General features: G+C 42.9%; 1 protein-coding gene across 1 annotated transcript in view; it reads right to left on the reverse strand.

The window, feature by feature from the left end:
* Window positions 1–17,720: 17,720 nt before the first annotated feature.
* ADK (adenosine kinase) overlaps window positions 17,721–25,027 on the reverse strand; it is a 296,855-nt gene continuing 289,548 nt past the window's right edge. The window contains exon 11 of the mRNA XM_014956157.1: window positions 17,721–18,891. Coding sequence (XP_014811643.1) covers window positions 18,767–18,891 — 125 coding nt within the window. The 3' untranslated portion in view covers window positions 17,721–18,766. The remainder of the gene's footprint in view (window positions 18,892–25,027) is intronic.

Here is a 25,027-nt window from a genome sequence, read left to right on the forward strand (position 1 = left end):
TAGTCTAATGGAAAATAATATGGCTGAAGAGATTAATTCCAATAGCGAGCAGCAGGATCTTTTGAGTTTTAAACACCTGGTACTGTTTCTAGTCTTGCTGAAAGCTCCTTGCTACAGTTTTCTTGTTTGTTAAATATGAAAAATATTAACCTGTCTCTTGGTGAAGCAGACTTAGAGCTCAGAAATGCTCCTGTCTGTATAAATGCTGGGGAATATTAGAGAGAGATTGAATATAGTGATGAACCCACTCAATTTCAATTGCTGCACACGAGGCTTTTTCCTATTATAACAATTAACCTCTTTGAAAAGAATTAGCGCTGAGTTTACATGTTGACTCTATAGACATTGCATAATTGCTTTTAAAAAAGTCATCTATAGTCCAGGAAATTACATTTCTCCTTTTGCTTCTAAAATTACAAACTTCTGACTTCCCAGCTGGTAACGCAAGCAATCAAAATCAGGTCTCCCGAGTGCAGTTGCATGACACACATGAACAACAATCTCATTTCATAAAGAATTAACCCACAGCCAGCCACATTAACCGGCTCCAATTCCTGCCTCAAAGCCCATCTGATCAGAGCATTGTAGTTCCCCACTTTCCAAAGGCAGAAATGTCCTGGTCAAGCAACACCCAACCTCCTTGGAGCCCTACTCTGACAAAGCTCCCTGGCAGAGGGAAAGAATTTGGAATAAAGCACCAGCAAATAAAACACCAGAAGCTCTGACTTTATCTTCTATCTTTCTTACAGACTTCCTAGCAGTAAGTCACTTAACCTCCTAGAGTTTCATCTTCTCTTCTATCATATAGGGACAGCAATACCTCCTTTGACTGCCTTTTTAATCTAAAGTATAAAGAAAGCTACATTGACACCACCCTCCCCCCCTAATCTCAGCCAGGGCATCTAGGCACTACTGTGATTCTAATGAGTGACAGCATTAACCAGCCTTTAAACAGAAGGGCCTACTTCAATTTGGCATTTCCTTGATTTTATCTAGTTAAAATTCTCTTTGTAATTTCTCTGGGTTTTTTCCTCTCTGTCAGAGGAGGTAGCAGGAAAAGAGTTACCTGTTTTGGGTTGATGATTCAATTCTTGAAATACTCCAGGTATAGGGTCCTAGAAAGGAAGCAGAGAACCTAGATCCAAATGAGGAAAAGCTGGCAAATTTAACTTCTTCCAGCAGGGTTGCTCCCTAAAATGCATTCTTTAGAGCTTAAAGATGACCTGAAAATAAAAGTACAGAATAAAAGTGTCACTTGGTTGTGCACTTTTCACAATGAGCTACATTGAAGTGACCTGGATGGAGGTTCCCTCAATACCTCTCCAGCATTTCATAGACTAAACACCTTGCTGCTTTCAGGTGTTTTTTTTCTTGGTGTTCAGTCTAAATCTTTCTCTACTGAGTTTTAAGTCATTGCAACACTAATTATAGTCCTAAATCAGTTATTCTCCTTTATTAGCATTCGCTGCAAGTGTTATCTTGGGTAAGCAATTGCCATATTCCTCACCAGTAATCAACTAAACAACCTGTAGCCACTTATCTCATTTCTGTTTCCAAATACTTGTTAGCTGAAAGATTCAAACAAACACCACCACATCCAGTTGTGTCAAAGACTGCCATTCAGAGGGTTTTGTGCTTCACTAGCCAGTCTGGAGAAAGGTTATTCATACATTCAGGAGACTGACTTTGCTGGCGTATGTACATGTTTGTATTCAAAATTTCTAGATTGACAACCCTTCAAAACCAATTGCCTTCTCTTGGGACAGGAACACAAACCTTTATTTCTCTTTGACTTGAGAACTGACACCACTGTGATCTCCATCATGAGTCTAGCAATATTAAGCGTGTTGTTCTCTGCAGGCAGGTCTGACTGCTTGAGTTGAATGACTACACATTGACCTTGGGGGAGCTGCTGGGGTGTGTGTGTTTGTTTTTTAAATTCATCTCCTCCATGTTGTGGGGAAAGACACTTTTAGACATTACATGATCCATAAGGATTTAAACAACAGTTGATTTCAGCAGCATCTTACATTTTTCAACACAGCTTTATGAACTGCTGAGGCTTAGTACAGGATTTTTTTTTTTAGATCAAAAGATGTGACAGGCCACAAAATGTGCAGTGAAGAAATAAAACCATCCCCCATACACACCCAGAAGCACCACTACATACCAGATTCCCCTGACAAAGGTGTCTTTAGCACAAGTCCAGAAAATTGACACTCCAAACTGCACATATACTTCAAGACAGACAGCTGTCTGCCAGGGACAAAAGTCTGTCTTCTTCTCTCATGATGAATTACAGTGGAGGACAGCAGTCATTGCCTGTTCAGCGAAAAGGGAGGCTGTGTGTGATGTGCTGCTCAACTGAGGGGCATCAGAGGGACTGAGAAAGAGCTGGAGCTGGCAGGTTGCCCAAGGCTTGTGCCTCCAGCCCGTAATTCTGCTCCTGCTTTACCTAGTCTCCTGCTGCAATGCTGGGCAGAATTAGCCCATCAACTGTTTCGGTACAAGGCTTCTGGGGCACACACAGAGCCTTATGTCTGTATTTAAGAAGGCAGAATTATTAGCATAGGATCATAGAATAGTTTGGGTTGCAAGGGACATTCAAAGGTCATTTAGTCCACCCCCCCTGCAATGAGCAGGGACATTTTCAACTAGATGGGGTTGCTCAGAGCCCCGTCCAACCTCACCTTGAATGTTTCCAGGGATGGCACATCTACCACCTCTCTGAGCAACCTGTGCCAGTGTTTCACCACCCTCATTGTGAAAAAATTTCTTCCTTATGTCTAGTCTAAATCTTCCCTCTTTTAGTTTGAAAACATTAGCCCTTGTCCTATCACAACAGCCCCTGCTAAAAAGTTTGTCCCCATCTTTCCTGTAGGCCCCCTTTAAGTACTGAAAGGCCACAGTAAGGTCTTCCTGGAGCCTTCTCTTCTCCAGGCTGAACAACCCCAACTCTCTCAGCCTTTCCTCACAGGAGAGGTGTTCCATTCCTCTGATCATTTTTGTAGCCCTAATTATCTCCCAGTGCTAGACAGATTTAAAACCCCCAAAAGACTGAGGTTCTCAGAACCACATGTATAATTCAAAAATCCCTAATGAGGGAGAATCTGAAACTCAGGAGGCCCTGAGTCCAATTCAGAGACAAATTTGAGCACTTGTGACAGAGACCGATGAGTTACATCCGTTCATGGAAAGAAAAACAATTTTATGATCATGCAATTGAATTGTTTCTAATTAATTCATGATCTATATTTCATACTGCTGAAGCAGGATCTGAGACACACTAGAAAAAAATCCTTCATGTGGCACATCCTAATGGTGGCAAGGGTGCTGAGTCACTGATTCCATTATTAACAAGTTTTCTTGAGTTCATAACTCAGCTCTTAATTTCATTCTCTTGTTCCTGGGCACACATAATTAGTTGTTAGGGACCAGCGAGCATCAGTTGCCCCCTGCAGCCCAGGAGCTGAGGGGTCTCCCAGGGCTGGCAGAGAGGGAGCAGGACAGGGATCAGGGCCAGGTTTAACCAAAAGTGAAGCTTACCAGGCAAGTTTGTGGTGACGAGGCAGGTCCAAAGGTCAAGCCAGGCAGTCAATCTGCAAGTCAGGATCTGTACTGAGCACAGCGATGAGGCAGGGCCAAGGTCAAGCTGGAACATTGGCCTGTGGGCTGTGGTCTGGCTAAACAGGGCCCATGACCAGGCACAGGCATGACTGCAGCTGAGCTAGAAACCACCAGTCCTACTATATAACCTAGGGCTGAGCTGAAATGGGGCTCCTGGGCAGGGGTGGGGTGGTGGGGATGCCCCAGGTGTGGCTGGTCAGGGCCATTAATACTTACATAGCACTGTAGTTTCAAGTTTTCTTTATAAATAAATACCACGAAGAGCGCCATACATTTGCCTGCCACACAGAGCAGGACTTTAATGTTACACAAATAATAACCTGATCCTACAGACCCTTGTATATGTCACTGAGATCTTATTACAGCCTGGCTAAGAGGATGCTGGGTGTTTGCACTGATGAGGCTATTTCAGGATGATAAGCTGCACTAAGTGGGCTCAGTTTTGCATCAGTGGAGTGTATTTGCATATTGCACTGCCAGGGAAAAGAAAACCTTCCACATTGCAAGAGTTTGCCATGCACAAAAATGCCGCTGCAGACACCTGGCGGTGTGAGCAGTTCCGATGAAGGCAATACTTCATGAAAGTGCTCTGTTGGTGCTAGGAAGGCTAAATTAAAGGGCCTATGGCATTTCCAGTTTCTTGGATGCTCACTGGAAAACACATCCATGTACTTTCAGGACTTTTTGCAATATCCATTGCCTTTTGATTTATAAAAATGCCCATGGAAAAAGAGTGGGAAATATTTTTGGCTATGAGAATTCAAATAGTCAATTAGTCTTTTGGAAGAAACATTATTAGAACCAACTTTAAGTCCAGCCAAATATTCCCATTCTCTCTCTCCCATTTGGTTCTTGATATATGCTTTCCTGTTGAATGGCAGCCTGGAAGAGTTGTCCATATTTCCATTCTGTACAAAACTTCTTTTTTCTATTAGCTGCTGATTTCTGATATATATATATATCTACTTTTTTTTAATTTCAGATTTTTTTTCCATTTCATATGTTTTAAAAACTGAGAGAAGAAGCCAAAAATGTATCTTATATTTTCCATTCTATGTTGCATTTTGCAGTTCTGTCTTAAAATTCTTCCATAAGTCCAACACGGTCTTATTCCTAAATTAATACAATTATTTTAGGCCAGGACCTTGAAAAACTGGCACCACATTTAAAAATCTGAGAAGGCAATTTTTATATTAAAAAGACAGATTGATATATCTATATAAGACTATAGATACATGCTCACACATACTTTTAGTGTAGTGTTATGTTATAATGAGTTTATATGTAGGCTATTAAAATAATTCACCTGAACAAAACAAAGCAGATTATCAGCAAAAAAGTGCAGTAAAAAGATGAAGACCAAAATTATAATCCCCAAGTCAACTGAGAAGAGAGTCATAACACGAACAAGTTCATTCTGCTCCTACAACATTTGTGTTCATTAATTTATCTACAAAGAGATTTGGAGGAGAGAGAGATCCTAAGGCTCCAAGATTGTTTCTCCAACCAGATTCAGGCTGGGTCTTGTTTGACTGAGGTGGAAACGCACCTTTTGCAACAAGTGCTGAGTCTGAACAAGAGACTCACCGCGTCTGTTCGAACCACAGCTCCGACAGAGATCTTAATGTGGGAAAGTCCATTAGGGAAATGTCGTGCCCTGGAATTCTAGCAGGACCTCCAGCAGACACTGATAGCCCAGTCCAACTGCTCGTCTCTCTTTAGGCCATCCTCAGATGGTGTAACAGTATGGACCTTCTTCAGAGAAGCACGAAGCAGCTCAGCAGGGCTGTGCTGGTGCAGAACAAAGCATTACCTTCAGGCAAGTCAGTGGGAAGGAATTAATAAACAAAGTTACCCATAAAGTGAGAATGCAACAGTAACAAAAATGAAAGTGATTGTAAACTGTGTTAATACCTGGATCATTCATTTAGTAAACAGAACAGAAGAGAAAGCACAGAAAACATTGCTTTGGTGAATGGAGTAGAAAAGCCTGTCAGCGATAGATGTCAAATATATCCTTTGTAGCTTCACTGAGGTATTTTGCAGTGAAACAATCAAAACAATCAAAACAAACATGCAGAATCTAATTACGGGACAAGAATCTTCTTGTAGTTTGGTGCTAGGAGTTCCCTGGCAGTTTGCTTTGCAACACCCAGTTTTCATGCTGTGCTGGGACTGGCTGAGAGCGCAGAGCCCAGGTCTGACCCCAGCCCAGCTGCCAGGTGAGTTTATGGAGCACTGGGATTACAGGAGCAGCTCTGTACCTACATGGATGCAGTGAAATCACTTTCCTGCTTAACCTGTGCATATAAAAAACCCACCAACCCAAGTGCTTTCTGGGTTTTTTTCCCCTGTTTTTTTTTTTGGTTGGTTGGTTTGGTTTGTTTGTATTGAGGTTTTGTTTGTTTGGGAATTTTTTTTTTTGTTTGTTGGTTTTCTTTTTAATTCTCATTCAACCGTAAGAACGTGCTTCATTTCTAGCTGTTCAGCTTCTGCAGTTTAATATTTATGGCTCTGCATCTTGGACTTCCCAGGTGGTCATCCATCGCACACTGGGCTTAGAGTCCTCTCCACCCCATATCCACCAGGATGTTCACCAACACCAGCAGGTGCTGAGTAGCCGCATGATTTCCTCAGAATCCATAGGGTTGGAAAACGCATTTGCTGGACCACCAGGCAACAAGCAGCAGTTGTATCTGGCAAGCCTAAATCCAAAAGGGAAGATTATGGGTTTTAAAGCCATCAGGGACCATTCCACATCACATAGCAACTTTCCTACATTCCTCCATGCTTCAGCAAGAGCAAACACAGAGAGACGAGAGCTGTCTAAGGGCCCTGAGAGCATCCCCCCTCCTCTTGACTGTTTGGCTGCCTGGGCTCAGGGCCAACTTGGAGCTAGCGCAGCTGAGAGTTGTCCCACCTCCTCTGCTGGCCTTGGACACGGTGCTGCAGGGAGGCCTCAGCCAGGGCTGATACCACTCCCTGCGGGACCTGCTTTTAAGCTAAACCCTTTCCATTTTGCCCCCATCAGAGCTAAAGCTGGCTTTGGGCCCATTGCTCTGGACCTAGACCCTGACCTGCAGTCAACTTCCAGACTGATCTCAGACCTGCCTTATCACTGTGATCCTGCCTGGTGCTGGGCTCTGCCTGATCCTCGTTACCCTCACTGGCCCTGCCCTGCTTGCCACAGCTGGGGGCAGTGGGGCTCATGAGACTCCTGCCCTCCCTGCCCCCTGTGTTACTGTGCTCAACTCCCAGCTCACCTTCCCCTGCCAAGAGCCAGCTCTTGTTGCTCCCTGATGGGATGTTCCTCTCAAAATCTCCACAGCTTTTAAAGACCGATCATCTCAGCAAAAATGCCAACCCATTTTCCTGCACAGAAGAACATAAATGGTGGGATCAGCCAGGAATCAAATCTACTACTTATACTAGAGAGCCATGGAATGAGTAAAATTAGTAGTCTTATATTGCTTCCCCTGTCTCAGCAATAACAAAGCAGGACTAGAAACTTTGGGAACTCTTTTTCTTAGTCCTCTAGCCTTTCTATACCGACAGTATAGAGATATCCTAGGAATAAATGCCATTAATTTATAAAGTAGAAGAAAACAACTTATGTGAGCAGTGGCTTTTAAAACTCTTGGAGTCCGATGGATCTTTCAGTTACGTGCCCTTCCCTGCTGCACCCTAACCGACCTCAGCTGCAGGCTGTATCACACTGGCCCCACAAAGAATATCACTGTACCAGCAAGCGTCATGAGACTTAAAAAAAACATGTAAAAAAATCCTCTTTGAACAGTAAGTCAGAGGGAGTCCGGAGGATCTGTGGTCAACATGTCAGGATGCTCTTTTCTTCTTCCCCTGCTTTCCTCTCAGGCCTTCCTCCCCTCCTACCCTGCCCCAGCTGATTTTGCTGGAGGCTGGGGCCCTCCTCCTGGAAGGAGTCTTTTTGTGCCTATTGCTAAACTTCTGCAGCAGCTGCTCAGCCCTTTTCCTACCACTGTGTTGTGATGCAGTCATGATTTTACCACAAAAGTGGCGTTCACCTGCCATGAACCCCGATGAGTTCAGCACTGATTAGGAAGGAAGGCTGGCTGGCAGCGCCACTGACTAAGCTGGTTTCCTTAGGAACCCAGCCGAAAAGAGCGAGAAAGTAAAAGCATGTGTGTTCGGGTAGGCAGTGAATAATCCATTAAAACTCTTAATTAAAAATTTAAACATGTGTCTGCTAATTACATCACCCTTCTCCTGCCCTCAAAAAGCAGCAAATGAGCATGGTTGCACACCTGCCTGTGTGTTTATTTCCTTAGGATGCTGCTCACTTGCTCAGCAACCCAAATACCAGCTCAGGTAGCAGCTGCCATTGTAAAAACATTCTGGGGAAGAGTGATGACAAATATTTTCTTTTGGGGAATGAATGGCAAAACTGTTCACAGAAATCCTGCTCGCTGTTGCTGCATGCCCTGAATTTGTTGATGTTTTTCATATATCAATCCTGATACTATCAGTTCTCATCTCTCAGGCAGGGCTATTCAATGCCAGCAATGCACATTCTGCTGACCAGACACCTGAAGACCCGTGAAAAGAGAAAGGTACAGCATAAATAGTTTAAGAAGTAGGCTGTAAGAATAAATATCAAATGAACATGGACACTGTCTGTAAACTCAAAAACTGCAGAGAAAGGTCTACCAAGGTTCTAGACCCTCTGGAGAGTCTCAGTCCTGCAGGGATAGTGTGGAGCTCTGCATTTCAGGCACATACAGGGTGAGGAGCCTCAGCATGGTAAAGGGAGAGCTCAGATTAGCTGTTGTCTGTGCAAATGAGCACTCACAGCAAATGAAACTGGCTTCTCCCTCCATAAGTTACCCTGCAGTGAATCTCCTCTGGTATATGTAGCCTCCTCAGCTGCTCTGAGTTGGCTGGGTTGCAGCCACTTGACATCAGGCCACAGCCTCTGAGTTGGGAAGGCTGTTTTATTCACTGCCTAGAGGAGTAGGATCATGTTCAGAATCGCTGTTGTTATTTATTACAGTCATTAATTTGGCAGGAATTAACCAAATTCTGGCAGGTAGCGTATGTCTCTGTACATTAGCATAACTGTGCTGAGCTATGGTGGGTACACTGGGTGAAAAATCAGTTCCCTGATTTTTGGCTCCTGTCAAAACAGGCCGAGGCCAGAGCAGGAGGGCACGTGTGTCTGCTGGCACATGTATGGTCGCTCTCACCAGATGTTCATCCAATATGCTCTCCTCGAGACCTGTCTTTACACAGTGGTCCTACCACAGCCTACTGAACCTCTTGGGAAAGGGTCCAGCTGGGATGTGGGTTTGTTTCCTTGGAGGCATTTAGAGCCACACTGGTACTACTCCAGGCCTTCTCCAACTCCACCTAGAACACTGCCTCAAGACTGTGAATGACCCTATGGGATTGTCTTTAAAGTGATATTTTAATGCATTCAATGCATTTAATGCATTAAAGCTTGACAGGTGATTTCTTGAGATGACACACTGGAGAAAGCTTCATTATCCTGGAGGGTACAGACCAGGAGGTGCCTGCCCTTCTGCTGAGTTTCCCGATGTTGAGGTCACATGCACCCAAGGTGGCTGGGATCCGGTGACTCAGCTCAGGGGCTGCCAGAATCACTGATTTCTCATGTGAGGTGAAGCATCTGCAGGGTGAAGAAATTAACTGGTCCTTCCTTTAAAAAAATGGCTATTTGTTAGAAACTGAGGTATATGTAGAGCTTAGGATGCCACAGGGCAAACCTGGGGGCATATGAAATTCCAAGCAAGGCCACAAGGTTAATTGGCTCTGATCAGAAATATTGGGCCTGGCTTTCATCATGGAGGAGGGAGCCCAGATCTGAAATTCAAATATTGGCCTGTCTTTATAGGGTGTCAGCTCCCAGTCCCCGAGCTTGGTCACTCCCTGAAATCCCGAGCTCATCTCTGCTCCCTTTGCCTTTTCCTAACTTGCCAGGAGGGTGGTTTTCTGGCAGGCCCCTGCTCTGTGGGTACGTGTGCTGGGAGGAGAGGGTGGTTCACGCTGAGGTGAGTCTTTGACTTGAACTCATCTGCTTCAGTAAATGACCAGAGGTGACTCTCATAGGTGACGTTCGCTCTGCTGACCAGGTGCCAGGCTGAGCTCTCTGTACTGTTTTTGCCCACCAGGAAGACTGTAGTGGCAGAGCCTGGTGTCTCTGGTGTTGCTCTGATGCACTTCACACGTCTGTATTCTCCAGCCCGGGCTAGGTGGCATGGAGTGAAGCAGTGTAGTGGGGTGAGCCGGGGCACACAGTCACGGGGTCTGGGCTTCTCTGGGTCAGTGTCACTACCCTTTGTGCTGCAGATGGTGGAGGAGAAGCACCCAAGGCTTTTGGTGTACCAAAACCTGCTCAAGCCGGGAGTGGGAGGATGTGGCTGCAGCTGGGCTCCCCAGACAAAGCTCAATTACTTTCCATTTGTGTAGAGAATGGGTGCATTTAATCCAGAAACAGTAGCAAGCAAAAAGTCATTTCACTAAGTAGCAAGATCATCCACCACTCGGGAGCAGCTAGAACTATTTACAAAATGTTTTCACACTTCAGCAAGGAAGAGGCTGCATATTTCTGACTGTGGAGCAGAAGGCAATCCTATAATAATGCCTCATCTTTACCAATCATTCCAAATTATTCACATGAAAGATCCTGCTTTCTCTCTTGGACTTTAATGAAGCTCCTGTTGAACCAATTATTCACTAGCTATTCATGTATTGTCAGAAAGGAAATCGCAGAAGCTTTGTCATTAGGAATAAGATTTGATTGGCAAGGCACATGGCTTTGGGGTGGGTTTTCTTCTTCCCCTTTTTTGCTCTAAAGCCATAGCTTTTAACTGGCAATTTCCACTGCTATAATCTGATGGAAAGTGATAAAACGCATCAGACTGCAGTACTCAAATGAGAAAACACTCCAGATTAGTAGGAATATAATTATGTTTTTCATGACATTGATTTTTTATTTTCTAACTGATAAAAGTAAACAACTGAGTGTGGGGGGGGGAGTGCCGAAAAACAACATTTAGACTTTAGTGAGATAATTAACTCAGCAATTAAACATATTTTGTATTCAGCATTTGTCCTCCATAGCACACAGCATATGTGACGTTTGTCCTTTATTCAAATTCTTGCTTCTTGCAATCTTTTTTGTCAGCAGGAGTGGCAGCCGGGGAGAGTCCTATATGAAGGCCCACTTCCATGGCGCTTTACTTTTAAAAATGAATATTCACAGCTATAGATTGGAAGGGAAGAGGCAGACAAAAAGAATCATTAAGCTGAGCTAAATGAACAGAATAGAGAGGCAAGAGATCCGTGCAACAGGCATTTGTGTCTGTTTTCTTATTGCCAGTGGTGTTTGGAGGGGAAGTAAACCAAAACCTCCTGATCCTTGGGGCACTGTGTGCTACTCAGCTTTGTCTAGCTGCGATACGAGGCTTCAGTGTCAAAGCGATGAGAGGCTGTGCTCTGATCCCATTCGATATTACACCATCAGGACGGGCTAGTACATGGGCAGGATATATCCCAGGAAAATTAAAGAACGAGAATTAAAGCCAAGCAGAGAGGCCAGTCCTTTGGTGGGGCTGCCTGGTGGTTCAACAGAGTTGATTTCTCACTACAGCATGAAACATGGGAAGAGGCATAAGCAACAATGGATCATTAGAAATCCCACTGGCCTTTTTAGCACAGAGTAGTTCTTCCATCATCAATTCAGCAAAGAGTGAGTGATTCTTCAGGGAAGCTGATGGTCTCAGAAGGTATGATCTACAATACAGCAGAGATGCCCTCCCCGTCACTGCCCCATCTTCATCTCTTTCAGAAAACTGAGGTCATTAGGAAACGGTTACAAGACTAGGATAAATAAAACAAGCTACTTGTGATTTTTTAGGCAGGATCAAGAGGGACAAGCAAGGACTTTGTCAGGCAGAGGTGTGCAGCTATGCTGTGCAAAGGATGACACACAAAAGGATGACACAGTACTTCTGCACATCAACCCAAACTGCAAAGCTATAGCTGATACTGTGCAAATTAATACACAAACACACTACAGTTTATCCTTTCCCTTTGAGACAACAATATGTGAGGCTTCTGTTCAGGGTAGAATGCCGAATCTCAGGGAAACCCAAATACCTTCCTGCTCTGTGAGACTCCCATGGCTCAATTTAAGCTGCTGCTGCTCCTGCTGCTGCGGGGTAGAAGGCTGACTTCTGAGCTGGCATAAATTTCTACAGTAAACATACTATGACAAGTCATTCCAAATTAATTTCTTCCTTTCCCAAGCTGAATTTGCCAGGTTATGTGCTAAAATCTTTTTTCTTGCTTTGTCCTGAAACACTGTGGTGCATAATAAACATCAAGCCTCAAGAGGCTGTTTTGCTGCTAATTTTAGGCAATTAAATGTATCATGTATGTATTCATGATACATATGAATCGTCATGTATCTGGAACACAACCTTCCACAAATCCAGGGGTTCATCTTATGAAATCTGTGGCCATTTATGGAATGCAAAAGTTGCACTGATAAATGCTTTCCACTATCAGACATAAAATGTGTTTGTTATTGTACTGACCTTGGGAGATGAATAGAAACGCGCTTTGTCCTTACCCTGCAAGACAGCCACAGCAGCTGGCTATGCTTTAGGACAGGCTAGACTAAAATAGGTCTGTCCATGTGATAGGTTGATAGAAGAAGCCTGGAAATACTGCAAGTTATTTGAGTGCCATTAATAGTCCCACCAAGAGATGATATCCCTGAAAAGGTATCCTGAAGTTGGATCAATGATTTAATTTAAAATTCACTGACCCACAGATATAACAACAATCTAATTTTTGGGAAAACCTGTTGTGATTGGTTACTGCCTCACCCCTAAAAAAATTCCAAACCTACTCTTTTTATGAAGCTATCTGGGACAGGAGGTGTGTTTGTGGGGAAATACTTCAGCAGAGAGGTAACTGCTATGGAAACAAAAGGTTGTGTAGGAAGCCCTGCCCAAACAGCAGATGAGCAGTGGGGTTTTATACAATATCTACCACAAGTATTAATACGAAGAGGAGAGATTGGAAGAATAGTATCATTGTTAATTTGCAATCAAAATAATTTTAAGGAACTCAGTGAAGGTAATTTAAATGTGAGTCATGTTGCTGATGGTTGTACATTTTGCTGCTTTATTTGCCTGTTTTTGGTTTTTCCTCCACTTGCCTTTCTGTGAAAAGCGCATACCAAGAAAGGGGAAAGGCCAGGGCAGAGTGGTCCCCCCTCTCTGTTCCTGCTTTAGGTGGCCAGCAGCCTTGGAGTAGGTAGGTCCCATCCTGCCTTCCCTCTAGAGCCTGCACAGGTGCCTGCAGAGAATTTCGGGAGCTGTTGCTCAGCTCCCTGCACGCACTTGTCCTCCAGAGGGACGCTCTCCAGTGGCTGCACAGGGCAGCATGGCCTAATCACATTTGGTACTTCCCATCACATAAGAACAGCCAGTGAATAGACGGGGGGAAAGGGAATGTGACTATTCCCAAGGATCCAAAGAGTAGGTATGTTCAAAATAGAGCAATTTTAAAGTATAGTGAAGTGTTACTTCTGGCATGAATAACAAAAATAATATGTAGAATGAGCGATGATTTTCAAGCTGAATCTGTTTCTTGAAATATTCTCTCATATGCTGTTGTTATTCAACTGTAATGGTTCTTTCAGGGCAATATTTTACACCGATGTTAACATCTCCATGGCACCATAGGCAGGGAGGCCTTCCAAGCACACAATTTCTCTCACACTCAGTTTAGGAGCTCTTCCATTTTTCTGTGCATTTACGCTGCACCACTGACTTGAGATATTTGATCCAGAGTAATGATAATGCTTTGCTTTGCTTCATTCCAGCCTTTACTCAATCTCCTTTAGGAACACCGCTGGGGACTAGCAGGGCCCTGGGAGGCAGAAAGCCCAGCCAACGCTCGCCTGTGAGCACCTGGCAAAGCCAGGACTAGGAGACAGACGTTCTCAATCCTTCTCTCATTTGAGAAGCAGCTCAGGTCGACATGGCTCTGAACTTTGGAGATGATCTGCCTGCTAAGCTATAGCACATTTATGATTTGCGGGTTTCTAGTCTGACTTGGCTTTATTTTTTAACTTTTCATTTTCTTTTTAGGGAACCAAACTGTTCACTGGGTTTGGCAGCTGACGGCTATTAACTGTCACACTCCAATAACCAAGGGATAGTTAGAACAGCATTAAATATTTGCACTGTGCAGCAAGGCTATACTTCATCTCAGTACACATGAATCCCATGCTCTTTTCACGCTGGAAGAAAACCCACCTTATTGCTATTCAAATCTATCTGTCTGTCTCTCTTCCCATTCTGTCATTACGCATGCAAGGCCTGTCAGTGCCATTGACACAAAAAACCCCTCTCACTTTATGCCAACACCAGTGACACCTGAAAAAAAACAGCACAAGACACAAAAGAATTAATGCTCTTAAAAAATTTGTTTATTTGGCCTGCATTTGCTAATAATGTCACTTATCCCATGTCTTTACAAAAGTATGTCTCCTGCCCTGCAATGGTGCATGTTCTTTCTTTCAGGAACAGGTTATAGATAATTCTATGTGAAAAGTGGGGTTTGGTAACTGAGGTTTGTCCATTTTGTACGTGCCTGGTTAAATTGTGAAGCTTTGTTTTTGAGCACAGTTTTTTTTCCCCTCATCATCTTAACTGCCATTTTGAGTCTAATCTTTTAGGAAATATCCTACATAGGCACTCCTTGTGGTCTGCTTTTAAAAAGCAGAATTTATTTTGGCCTCTGCAGGAAGCATTTAAAGCACATAATGAATAATGTTTGACACAGGAGTCAGTTAGCAGTCATTTTAGATTAACAACACTGCTCAGAAAAAAACCTTGCAGGGGATTAGACCAAGGGAAAGATGCTTAGGCAATAACCTCTGAGCCAGTTGGTTGCTGAACTATTCACAATAGACATAACTATCTCCCAAGGTCTTAAGTGTGAGAATTATCTCTGGGAAGAGAACAATGAGTTAGTGAGATATAAAACAATAGGCTCATGCTCTAATACAAGCAGTTAGTGCCGCACATGTTCTCTTCTCATTTCATCTGCAAGACTTTCAGACAGAAGCAGTTGGTGCCCAAATTAAGACTTCCTCTTTCCCTTTGATCTTATGTAAAAACTAATGAATTGTATAATCTCCAACACCTCTGAAATCCCGCTGGTTAAAGGGAAACTATCCCTACCTTTCCCTCGCCTGTCTCAATTCACTAAATGGGAGCTATATTTAACAGCAGGCCAATCACATGATCGCTGAAAAGGAACAGCACAAGGATCTGTAATCCTAATGCTCTGGAGCTGTGATTGCTATAAATCCTTTGCAGAAGATTTCCTTTAAATCCCAAACATGTCATCACACTTTTAATTAACATTTCTTTATGAAAACTGTGGATAAGACCCTTTAAATTAAAGATTGTTCCCAGACTTGTCATCTTAAAACACTGTGCATTTCTATTGTCACTTTCATGTAGCTTATTTTACTTCAATTTATAAGTAAAGCTTTTTTTTCTTTCCTTTCCCCTCCTTTGCCTTCCCTGCCTTAACCCTCAAGCAAGTAGCAACAGCTACCACTATTTTTTAAGGGTAAACAAATAGTTTTAAATTAGTTCATGCACAAAAGGGAAAATTCAAATAATGGAAAGGCCAGCAATGAGTAGGGACCGAGATGTGGCTGACACTGCCCTGCTTGAATTCTTACCACCTTCACCTCTTCCGTTTACCATCCTCTTTACAGAAAGAGATTGAGAGAGGAAAGCGATCTGCCCAAAGTAACAAAATGTATCACTTGCAACCTTTATTTCCTGATTCCCAGCCCTTTAATTCTTCTCAAGTCTTTAGCATGTGGCTTTCTGAATATCTGGCCTATTTCCTTTCCTGTTGATCCCAGCAGCAGCGCTACCCACTGCATATGGTACTCAAGCAAGCCTAAAAAGCATGATGCTGGGCACAGGAAATGCAATCTTATTTCCAGTAAGAGGGAAGAGTTTTATCTGAGGGAAGGTGATATGCTTTGGCCGGTGGCTAGTGGGGAATGGATTTCCAGCACTTGTTTTCCTGAAAGTATCCCAGGTAAGAACTCTGGGTTTGAATGATGGCTCAAGCTCAGTGACAGACTCACTTCAGTTATCCCATCTGGGATCTGAGACAGTGGCACATGTCACTGGCAGACGTCTCTTTCAATGATGTTTTTCAGGAAGCCCAGTTTTCTAACATGCCTCTGTGTGGAATAAGATGGTGAAGGACCAAAGAGAGAGGAAGAATATTTGTGAGAGAGAATATTAAGGATGGCATCCTTATCCATTGCATAGATCAAAAAGCCCCGTTCACCAGAGAGAAGCAGGAAAGAAATACAGATCCTGAAAAGAATCCAGAATGAAATCGTCAGCCAATTTGACAGCACAAATTCAAATTACTTAGCTTGATTTGGCAATACATTTCTAAGTAACCATATATCATCCAAGAATATCCATTGACAGATATTGGAGAAATAATGAATGGCTAAATAGAGCGGGTCAGACTCTGATGCCCTTCCATGAATTGGGTAGCAGTTTATTCCTCAGCTGCTCCCACTGGCTTCAAATTATGCTTTGTAGCTGACCCCCAGAGCCAAATGTCAGGAGCCCACACTCACCAAGCACGTCAGTGGAAAAGCTCAGAACAGAACCTCCGACTTGACTCTCTTCACCCTGAACTGAAAACAAGGTATAGCCAAAAGGAAGGAAAAAAAGAAAGAAAAGAACGAAACCCCCCTTTGTTACGACTACCTTCCTTTCTATATCCTCCCTTCCTTTACAGTAGTTAGTCAGTCTTGACAGTAAGTCTGGTACCGTAAAGAATGTTTACATAGTTATATTCTGTTTTAGATGGGCCGTAACTATCTGGCCAGGGCATTTACAAAGCTGTTTCAAAAGGAATGGAGAATGTCACAGATGCAGAGCAAAGGGAACAGCAAATTTCACCACTAGACCATTGGGTTTTTCCTTACCAACAGCCAAATTCATGCAGTAAGCGTGATGTGGCGTATGTGACCATACATTAAAAGCAAGGACTCCAACACATCCTTCCTCGGCCTGTCAGCTTTTCTTGATGAAAACATATCGCATGGATACCTCAAGTTAAAGAACTAAAAATTAATCATGAGATGCAAAAAATAACATTCTTCTGCTCAACCCATAAAGCCTGAAGACCATGCACACTGTAGCCTCTTTCAGTTTTGTCTGCAGTTCCATTTTCACTCTGATATATTCATCTCTCGTATGCTAGAACATCAGAAACGTGAAGTCCAAAACTCCTTTCAAGAGTAGCACTGTGAATAAGCCAGACAAGTCTTATTGGCACAAAGCTGTTCATGAGTAGGTCCACAGACAGACGGTACATGCAACTATTTCAGATAGAAACTGTGAGCCTGAGTCCTTAAAGAACAGGCATAGAATCATAGAATCATAGGTTGGAAGGGATCTTGAAGATCAACTAGTCGAAAGACTGTACTTACAATGCGGTGATCTGTGCTTGCAACGATGGAGTCCCATCAGGATTTTCAGCAGTGGCTGGTTTGAAGCTCCTGGATGTACTTGCAGGGATCCCACCAGGTGACCTCTAAGACGACAGAGCCTGTTCTCCAGTGTTTGAGACTGGATACTGGGCCAAACGAGGGAATCAGGATCATAACCTTGATTTCTGCCCATGCTCTTTGGAATGCACTAACTGTAATAACGCCGCTCAATCTCTGTGCGCCCCTTGTTCCATGCTCTGCAGTAAAGCGCAAAGCCCTCACTACTTAGCGTTCTTTGATGAACCATAGCTATTAATTTTTCATCTCTCCTGTGGTACAAACACCAAACTGATGTTCCCTCTCTTCCTTACTGCTGAGATCACCCTTGAACACCCACCTGGACACTGAAGTCTCGTATAAAATGTTGAGATCTAACATAAACTGTGGGTTAAACACCCATTTCCTGTTCCCATTTTAGTACAATACGTGGGGGAAAGCCAGACACATACCAATACAAAACCAAGAGTAACTGTATGACAATTTTTTATTTATCAGTATCAAATTACATAGCAAAGTAATGAATGCAGTGTCAGATCACCTCTTTGAATACTGTAAATACAAACAAAAATTCACCATATTGCTTAATTATCCAAAGTAAATTAAAAGTTTAAAAATGTGCGTTTCAGAGATTCCGTTTGGCATATCCTGTCAATATATCCTGCATAAATATTTCTGTACCTCATTTTCACTATGTGTACCTTAATTAAATACAGCCTCTAGAAAGCTCACACAGAGGAGAGAGCATCTATCTGTATGTTTATGTTCATCATCAAGTCATGCATCTGCCCTGAAATCACTGAAAGTACCTGTCTGTGAGCTCACCTGACGGATGAATGTGACTGTGGCCAGACCCTGCTCTCAGGCAGGGCCAGACCCAAAACCACTGGCCTCAGTGCAAGATGACTGAATGCAGGACATCAGCTTTGGGTCAGGTCCTTCCATTGCCCACGAAATAGCTACTCACTTCCCTGGAAGCTGGGCTGGGTCTGCTGGCCAGATCTTGTACACTCAAATAGGTAAGGAAATTCTTGGGACATTTACACCACTCTTTACGCTAGTGTGACTCCACTATATAGAAAGAACAACTCCTGGTTTATAATGTTTAAGTGACAAATAAAGTCAGGTCTGTTGATTTCACGCAAGTTGAGAAGGATTTGGCCACAGCTGGATACAAACTAGATAATTCAACGGAAGTATTTTAATGGTGTTAATCAGCGGTGTCATTTACATGGGGCTTCCTTATAAACTGTGTAAATAGAACAATTTTTCCTGATGGATGAGAGAATAAGCTTCACTTAGCACTGTTTCCAAAGTTAAGACTACTGAGACATCGTAGTGGTATGAAAAGGAAAACACCATAGAAATATATATTTCGTTTAGAATACAATGAACAGAAGTACAGAAGCGTTGATGCAGGTAATTGGAAAGGTGAGGAAAAGGAAGGAGGAAAAATGTAGGCAGCAATCCCACGGCAACGCGGGAGTTACTCTTGATCCCTCCAATTCACCAGTATCAGTGGAAGTCGGGCTTCTCTGGGAAGGTGCAACCTGAACGCTTGATAATGACGCTGGCGGCGTAATGTCCAGCCCGGATGCACTCGGTCACTGGCCGGTCATAGACGAGCTGTGAGAGAAAGCCTATGGAACAAAGCGGGGGAGAAAGAGAAGGAAGAAAATGGTTAGATTTGTGTTTGGGGTGGATCAGTTTGTCACAGGACAAGGCACTGAAATACTGTATGTACAGACTGTACACAGGTAGCCTGGTGTCATGGGTTGGGCTACTACAAATTGAGTATTGCACTTGAGTACTTAGTTGGAGTGCTGCTGCTCTTCTTTCTACCTGAACTCTCCAATTGGTAGCTTCAAGTAAATCAAAGATTATCAAGACCAATCTTTATTAGTGCCCTCAAAATTATTTTACGAGAATTCTTCCTCTCTTCTTTTTCCAGAGAGAGCCCCTGATTCCTCAAATACCATTTTGAGAACAAAGAAGCAGTTTTCCCTGCTGAAGAGAGCTCCTTCTGTCCATACCGGCTCTAGCCACAGCCCCACACAACTCTCTCTGCAAGCTCTCCTCAAAAAAAGAGAAAGGCACATAGCAAACAAATGTTGTCCATATTCACCGTCACAGGTGCTCACAATGGAAAGAAGGCGAGAAGCTATCTGATCAGGAAAGGTAGATGACATCTGTTGTCCTTGATTGTGGGAAATTTAACCTAAGACTTCAGAAACAGTGGGCACCTGTGAGCATGTTCCCACAGCCACATAAACAGCAACCCCTATGGAGAGCCAAGGCCCTCTCAGAATTGGGGCCCTTGGTCAACTGCTTTAGCTAACGAAGCCCTCGCGTGCGTGGCTTAGAAGACTGGAAACCACCTGGAGCCAAGCGTTTTGAAAACCAGAGCATCTCTTTAAATGAATGTAAGCAGAGAGTCCTAAAAAGGAGATTATTTACAGGTACTTGGAAAAGTTAAGTACGAGCGGCACCAGAAATTTCACTTTCTGTCCCTCCCTTCTGAAACACTTCGTCTTGGATGAAACTATTGTGATCGAAAGCGTGACAGAACTTATGGCAGAGGTGAAATACGTATTTCAAATTTGGAAGAGGCTTTCAAGATGTGAAAAGTAAACTTAGTATCTTATAATTTAAAACTTCACTCTGTCATTCTAGAGGTAATATTTTATTCATTTTTATCCTGTTTTTAATATGTTTCAGATGTATCTCTCTTCCTCATCCAATCACGAAAGGGAAGTGAGGCTGGCCCAGGAAAATAAAAATTTGAGCAAGCTGAAACATGTTCCTTCTAAAGCTTTCATCCACCATTTCAAGCTCCTGTGTCACAATCTGACAGGCCTTGGGCCTTGACAGTACAAACCTAGTCTTGAAACCATGTCTCTCATAAGCACTGTGGAGCTGATCGGTACCAATTTCTGACATATTACAAATTTTGATTTAAAGATGATACGTTTTTCTAGCTCGCTTTCAAATGCATTTTCTCTGTTTGGCTTGGTTACTGTTGGAACAAAGACTCAACATTAGACTGTGATGTTCTCATTTAACCTGTGCTCCTTTTCTAAATATTTCCTTTCGTGGCACACTAGAGCATATTTTTAGAAGATGATAAAAATATTTTATCCTATGCAATAATGTCTGCTCCTTGAAGGTTAAAAATAATGTAAAAAATGAAAAAATAAGGTTAGATTAATGAAGGATAATATTGGTGAGTGAAAGATGCTGTTTTTGTGAATTACCAAGGAAATCTGGGCTTCTCGGTCATGACTGATAGTGAAAAGAAGCCTTGTTGATGTATGGTTTTCTTTAAACGGCACCAAATGGGAGAAGAGTTTGAAACTACTAAATCTATAAATCAAATACTTTTCATTGGAATCGGGAGGCCATAGAAAGCAGGCATTTTAGTTGACAACTAGGACAGAACTTGCACATTTCTGACATCAACACTTTTCTAGAGAACTATCTGTTAGCTGGAATTTCACAGATACTGACTGGCACTAGCTGGGAAAAAATGACTGCTTCACCACCAACAGCTAAGCCCATAAGCACAAGTGGAGGAGACAGGACTTTTCAGTAAACGAAGATGAGAATGTGAAACAGGAAGAGATGTTGCTGTGAGTGCTATCACTGACGCCAGTTTGGGGATGACAGACAACACAACTGTGGCAGGATGGTCCAGCTGCAATAGTTGGGTAACACTGGAGAAATTCAAACAGCATGCCTGGCAGAAATCAGACCGTTTCTGAATAACAAGATGAAAATGGTCTGCTCTCCATTAAATTAACATGCATTCTTAGGAGAAACTTTCTTGGATACGCGGAGAATGTCAATCATTAAATTTAAACTGCCTGGGAGGCAGGAGCTTGCCAGTGTGCTTCTGGGTGGTTAAAACTTGAGAGCAAGTTGTAACCGTATGTAAAATGAGGCTGTTAAGACAGTCCATTTCTGACTCAGTTAAGTACCGAAGATGCACTGGGCAGGCCTCCAAAGGCAAACAGGAGGCTGGGTTTTGTGCAGAGCATGAATTCAGAGAGGGGTTTACACAAGGAAGAACAACTGTCCTCTATGTTTATGACCCCGGCATCAAACATATATGAAGACAAGAAAATCCAAGGAGCGAAGGACCGTAAAACATGAATTATTTTTCAATACCAACCAGACTGAGACTGTCATCGCCTCCCAGACTGACTGTAGTTTCAAGCTAGTATGTATCTTTTGTCTTCAGTGAAGCTACTTCTTATTTATTCTGATCTAAGTGAAAGCAGAATCAGGTAAAGAAACATCCTGTTCTAATTGAGGATAGAAATGAAAGATCTCTGTGATTTCAGAGTGGTGGAGAGATGACATTAAGTACAGCTGTCATATATGAGATATGTAGAAACTGCAGTGGGGAGTTTGCCCTCAAACCATTCTCTTGTCTGTTGAGTTTCTCTTAAAAGGTATGTGTTTCATAGATGAAATAGAAATAGCAGTATCTGACACAATATTGCATCGAATGACAATACAAACACACATATCACAAACACAGAACTACATCACACACTAAGACTAGGCAGTTGGCAAAGCAGACCTCGAGGGAACACCAGAAAGCACTGTTGTTTGAGCAGAGAAACAAAGAGCTCTATCAGGTTGGCTGCCTTAGCTGCAGAATGTTCTTTTTAGTTAATGCAGTAAAAAGCAACATGATCAGAATATAATTCAGAGTTTGCCTCCTCCAGTGTATAAGGTAGTGTGATGCAAACCCATGAGTCACACTCTCAAGGCATGGATTCAGATCTTCGCGTTCCAGATGAAGAAGTTGCTGCCCCATCTGTTTTTCACCATCCTTCTTTGCTGCTTGCATAACCTGGTACTCAGTCAAAACGAGCCCGATTAGTTTAAACAGTAAGCTGTTGAAGAGTGGATCTTTGCTAACCCAGCTGATTTAAACTGAAGGGGGTTAGTGAGGACTCAAACAGCTCTACCAGCGAGCAGGGGGGCGGAGGGAAGACGATAAGCACTTGAAGGCTGTAATCTCTTTAAGGTGCCATGTCTGGAAATGCAAGAAGATAAGTGAACATGGCTTCAGACCTACTTCACACCCCTCCTACCATTTCACAGGCGGAAAGGGCAGGATTGAACTCTCATCCTGTATCATGGGCCTGGGATCACAGAACTAGATCATCCCAGCAAATACTGAAGTAGCTCAGCAACTGTTTGAACTTCTGCCATGGCCTGAACTACTTCCTGACTATCACTGGAGTGGAGTGCAGAAAGCAATAGTATATTTTGGCTACCCAAGACAACCTCACTTCACATATTTTACCAAAACAACTTCAGGCAATATTGCCTACCATCTAATTGCAGCTATTCTGCACTAGCAGTCCTACACTGCGGAAGCTGCAGACGGTGTTAATGCAAGGTGTCCCACTCTCTTCACACTAGAACACAAAGGCAAGAACCAAACTCAAGGCTTTCCCGCTTTTCTGCCTCCTGCCCCGACATCCAAAGTGTTTCTGGAGTAAGGAAAACGGCAGTTGGCAGGACGTCTCTCTCAGGCCACCCTGCTGTAGCTCACTATCTCGGCAAGCTTTCAGAGTAGCCTGGGATGCCTTCATCCCTCACAGGTGTGGACAGCCAAGAAACCACCTTGTAGCACGATAAGAACTTATTTGGAACTGTGTCTAATTCCTTCCACTTTTCAGCATCTTCCTAGAAAGCAAAGACAACTTTGCTTCAAAAGCTGCTTTAAACCTCAGAGTGGTACAAAATGTATTTGCATTCCCAGATGATAGAAGTGATTATAACACATCAATAGCTATTTTTGGCCCATAATTATTCCTTTCCTGCTCAGTAGAGAAAAGCATCTCTGAAATCACTTTGCTCTGAAAAGCGTGCCTGACATAATTGAGAGTTAATCTTTATTATCTCCAGCTTCCTTACTACATATGCTCAAAGACCATATTTATCATCGTTAGGTCTGCAAACAGAATGAGGGATGGAAAAGCCAAGTTGCTTTCTTCCTTTTCTTGCTTACCAGCAAGTGAAAAGTTCTGTAAGCTGAGTGCCAGAAGTGGTGCTTGAGCCTCAAAATCCAAACCCAAGCCAAGGCCCTCACTGAAACCAGCTCAAATCTCTTTGGGGATGTCAATGAGGTCTGAAAGGACCCAGCGAGACAGTCCACCCACCGACACAAAAGGTGTTGTCTTTACTTTGTTACCTCTAAGAGCTGAGTAGCACTTCAAAACCATTAAAGGAGAACCAAGTTCATTTTCTTGTGGCCAGCAAAATAGATTTTTCAGAGGCAGTTTCACTGAAATCAGTGGTTTCTTTGAAAGTTTTGTTTTCAGATTATGGGTGGTAATTCTGAATGAGCGCCCAGTGCTAGTGCAGTTGGACAGGAATGTGGGAGTCCAATAGCGGAGATTTTAAAACAGTTCTGGTCTGCTCCAGTAATGGTTTAACAACACTTAAAAACAGCTCATATTGAAGCCAAATGTTTCATTTCAAATTGTACACTTGACAATTAATTTTAATGACTGTTAATTACTAATGCTGGCTGGAAATCCGTTTATAGACTCCGACACCCAGCTCCCCCACTACTCGTCTTTCTGCAGTCTCTCTCACACTTCCAACCTTTGTAAAATGCCCAAGGCAAAATTAATGTATTTTTTAAATGCAAGAGAGAAAAGCAAAAAAAAAAAGCAATTATCAAATGCATTAATTATAAACAATTACAAGCTGACCTTGAGTCAGAGCCCCTCAAAATCTTTTTGCTATGTGATATTCCCAGACAATCCTCCTCTTCCAGCTGAACCCTGAAGCATCTAACACGAGCCACGCTGCCAGGCCACTCACAACAACACTGTCCCAGCCACAGAAAGCATCACGAGCTGCCTCCTCTCTTCTTTTTTTTTTTTTTTTTTTTTTTTTTTTTTTTTTTTTTTCTCAAGGATAACCTTCTAACATATCGAAACTCCTTCTGGCTGCCAAGAATGTATTATCCCACAAACCAGTTTTTTTTTTTTTTTTTTTGTATATTTAAAGTTTCTGCAGCTTAATTTATGAACTGTCTTTTTAAAAATGGTGCTGTTGCACTAAGGGGGACGGTCGCAAGCACCTTTTTTACACTCCCGTTTGTACACAGCATTGATCACAGTTGCTCGAAGGCTCATCTATTTTTATGTGCTCCCACCAGCTTTCCAGGCCAGCCGTGTGGGAAGATGCAGTTTTCAAGAAGCATTACCCTGGCGGTTTAAAGCCTCGTAGCTGATATGACTGAGGCTTTTTTTGGTCGCTGTCTTTGAGCGCTGTTGGAGCGGGTTAATGCCGCGGCAGCACGAGCCCGGTCAGTTGGAATCAGGTGGTTCGTGATGCTGGTGCCAAGAGCCACCCAAGCCAACCTAGATTTTGTAAAAGACGTTGGCATGGGATGATTCTGCAATACAGTCGCTGAACGACCGTACGTCAACATGCTGAGGTTTCTCCTTTTTTAATTTTGTGGCAGATGGTGGATATTACAGCCAAGAACTGTGGTAAGCCAGAGGCCCTGCCCACTGCTATCAAACCGAATGTTGGCTATTCTAAATGGAAACGTTTTTGATTAAGGGTGGGATTTGGCTTCTGTTTTCATGTATTTTGGCACTGTGGTCTGACACATTAGACTTACAGTATATAAGACAAATTAAACGTACACATCTTCAAATACACTATACTTATTTCAGCCTTCACACACCTTAGCTCTTTCTCTCTCAAAATACAGCGTAAGAATTATTCCACACA

This window comes from Calidris pugnax, unplaced genomic scaffold, assembly GCF_001431845.1.
Source record: "Calidris pugnax isolate Ruff unplaced genomic scaffold, ASM143184v1 scaffold196, whole genome shotgun sequence".
Taxonomy (NCBI): domain Eukaryota; kingdom Metazoa; phylum Chordata; class Aves; order Charadriiformes; family Scolopacidae; genus Calidris; species Calidris pugnax.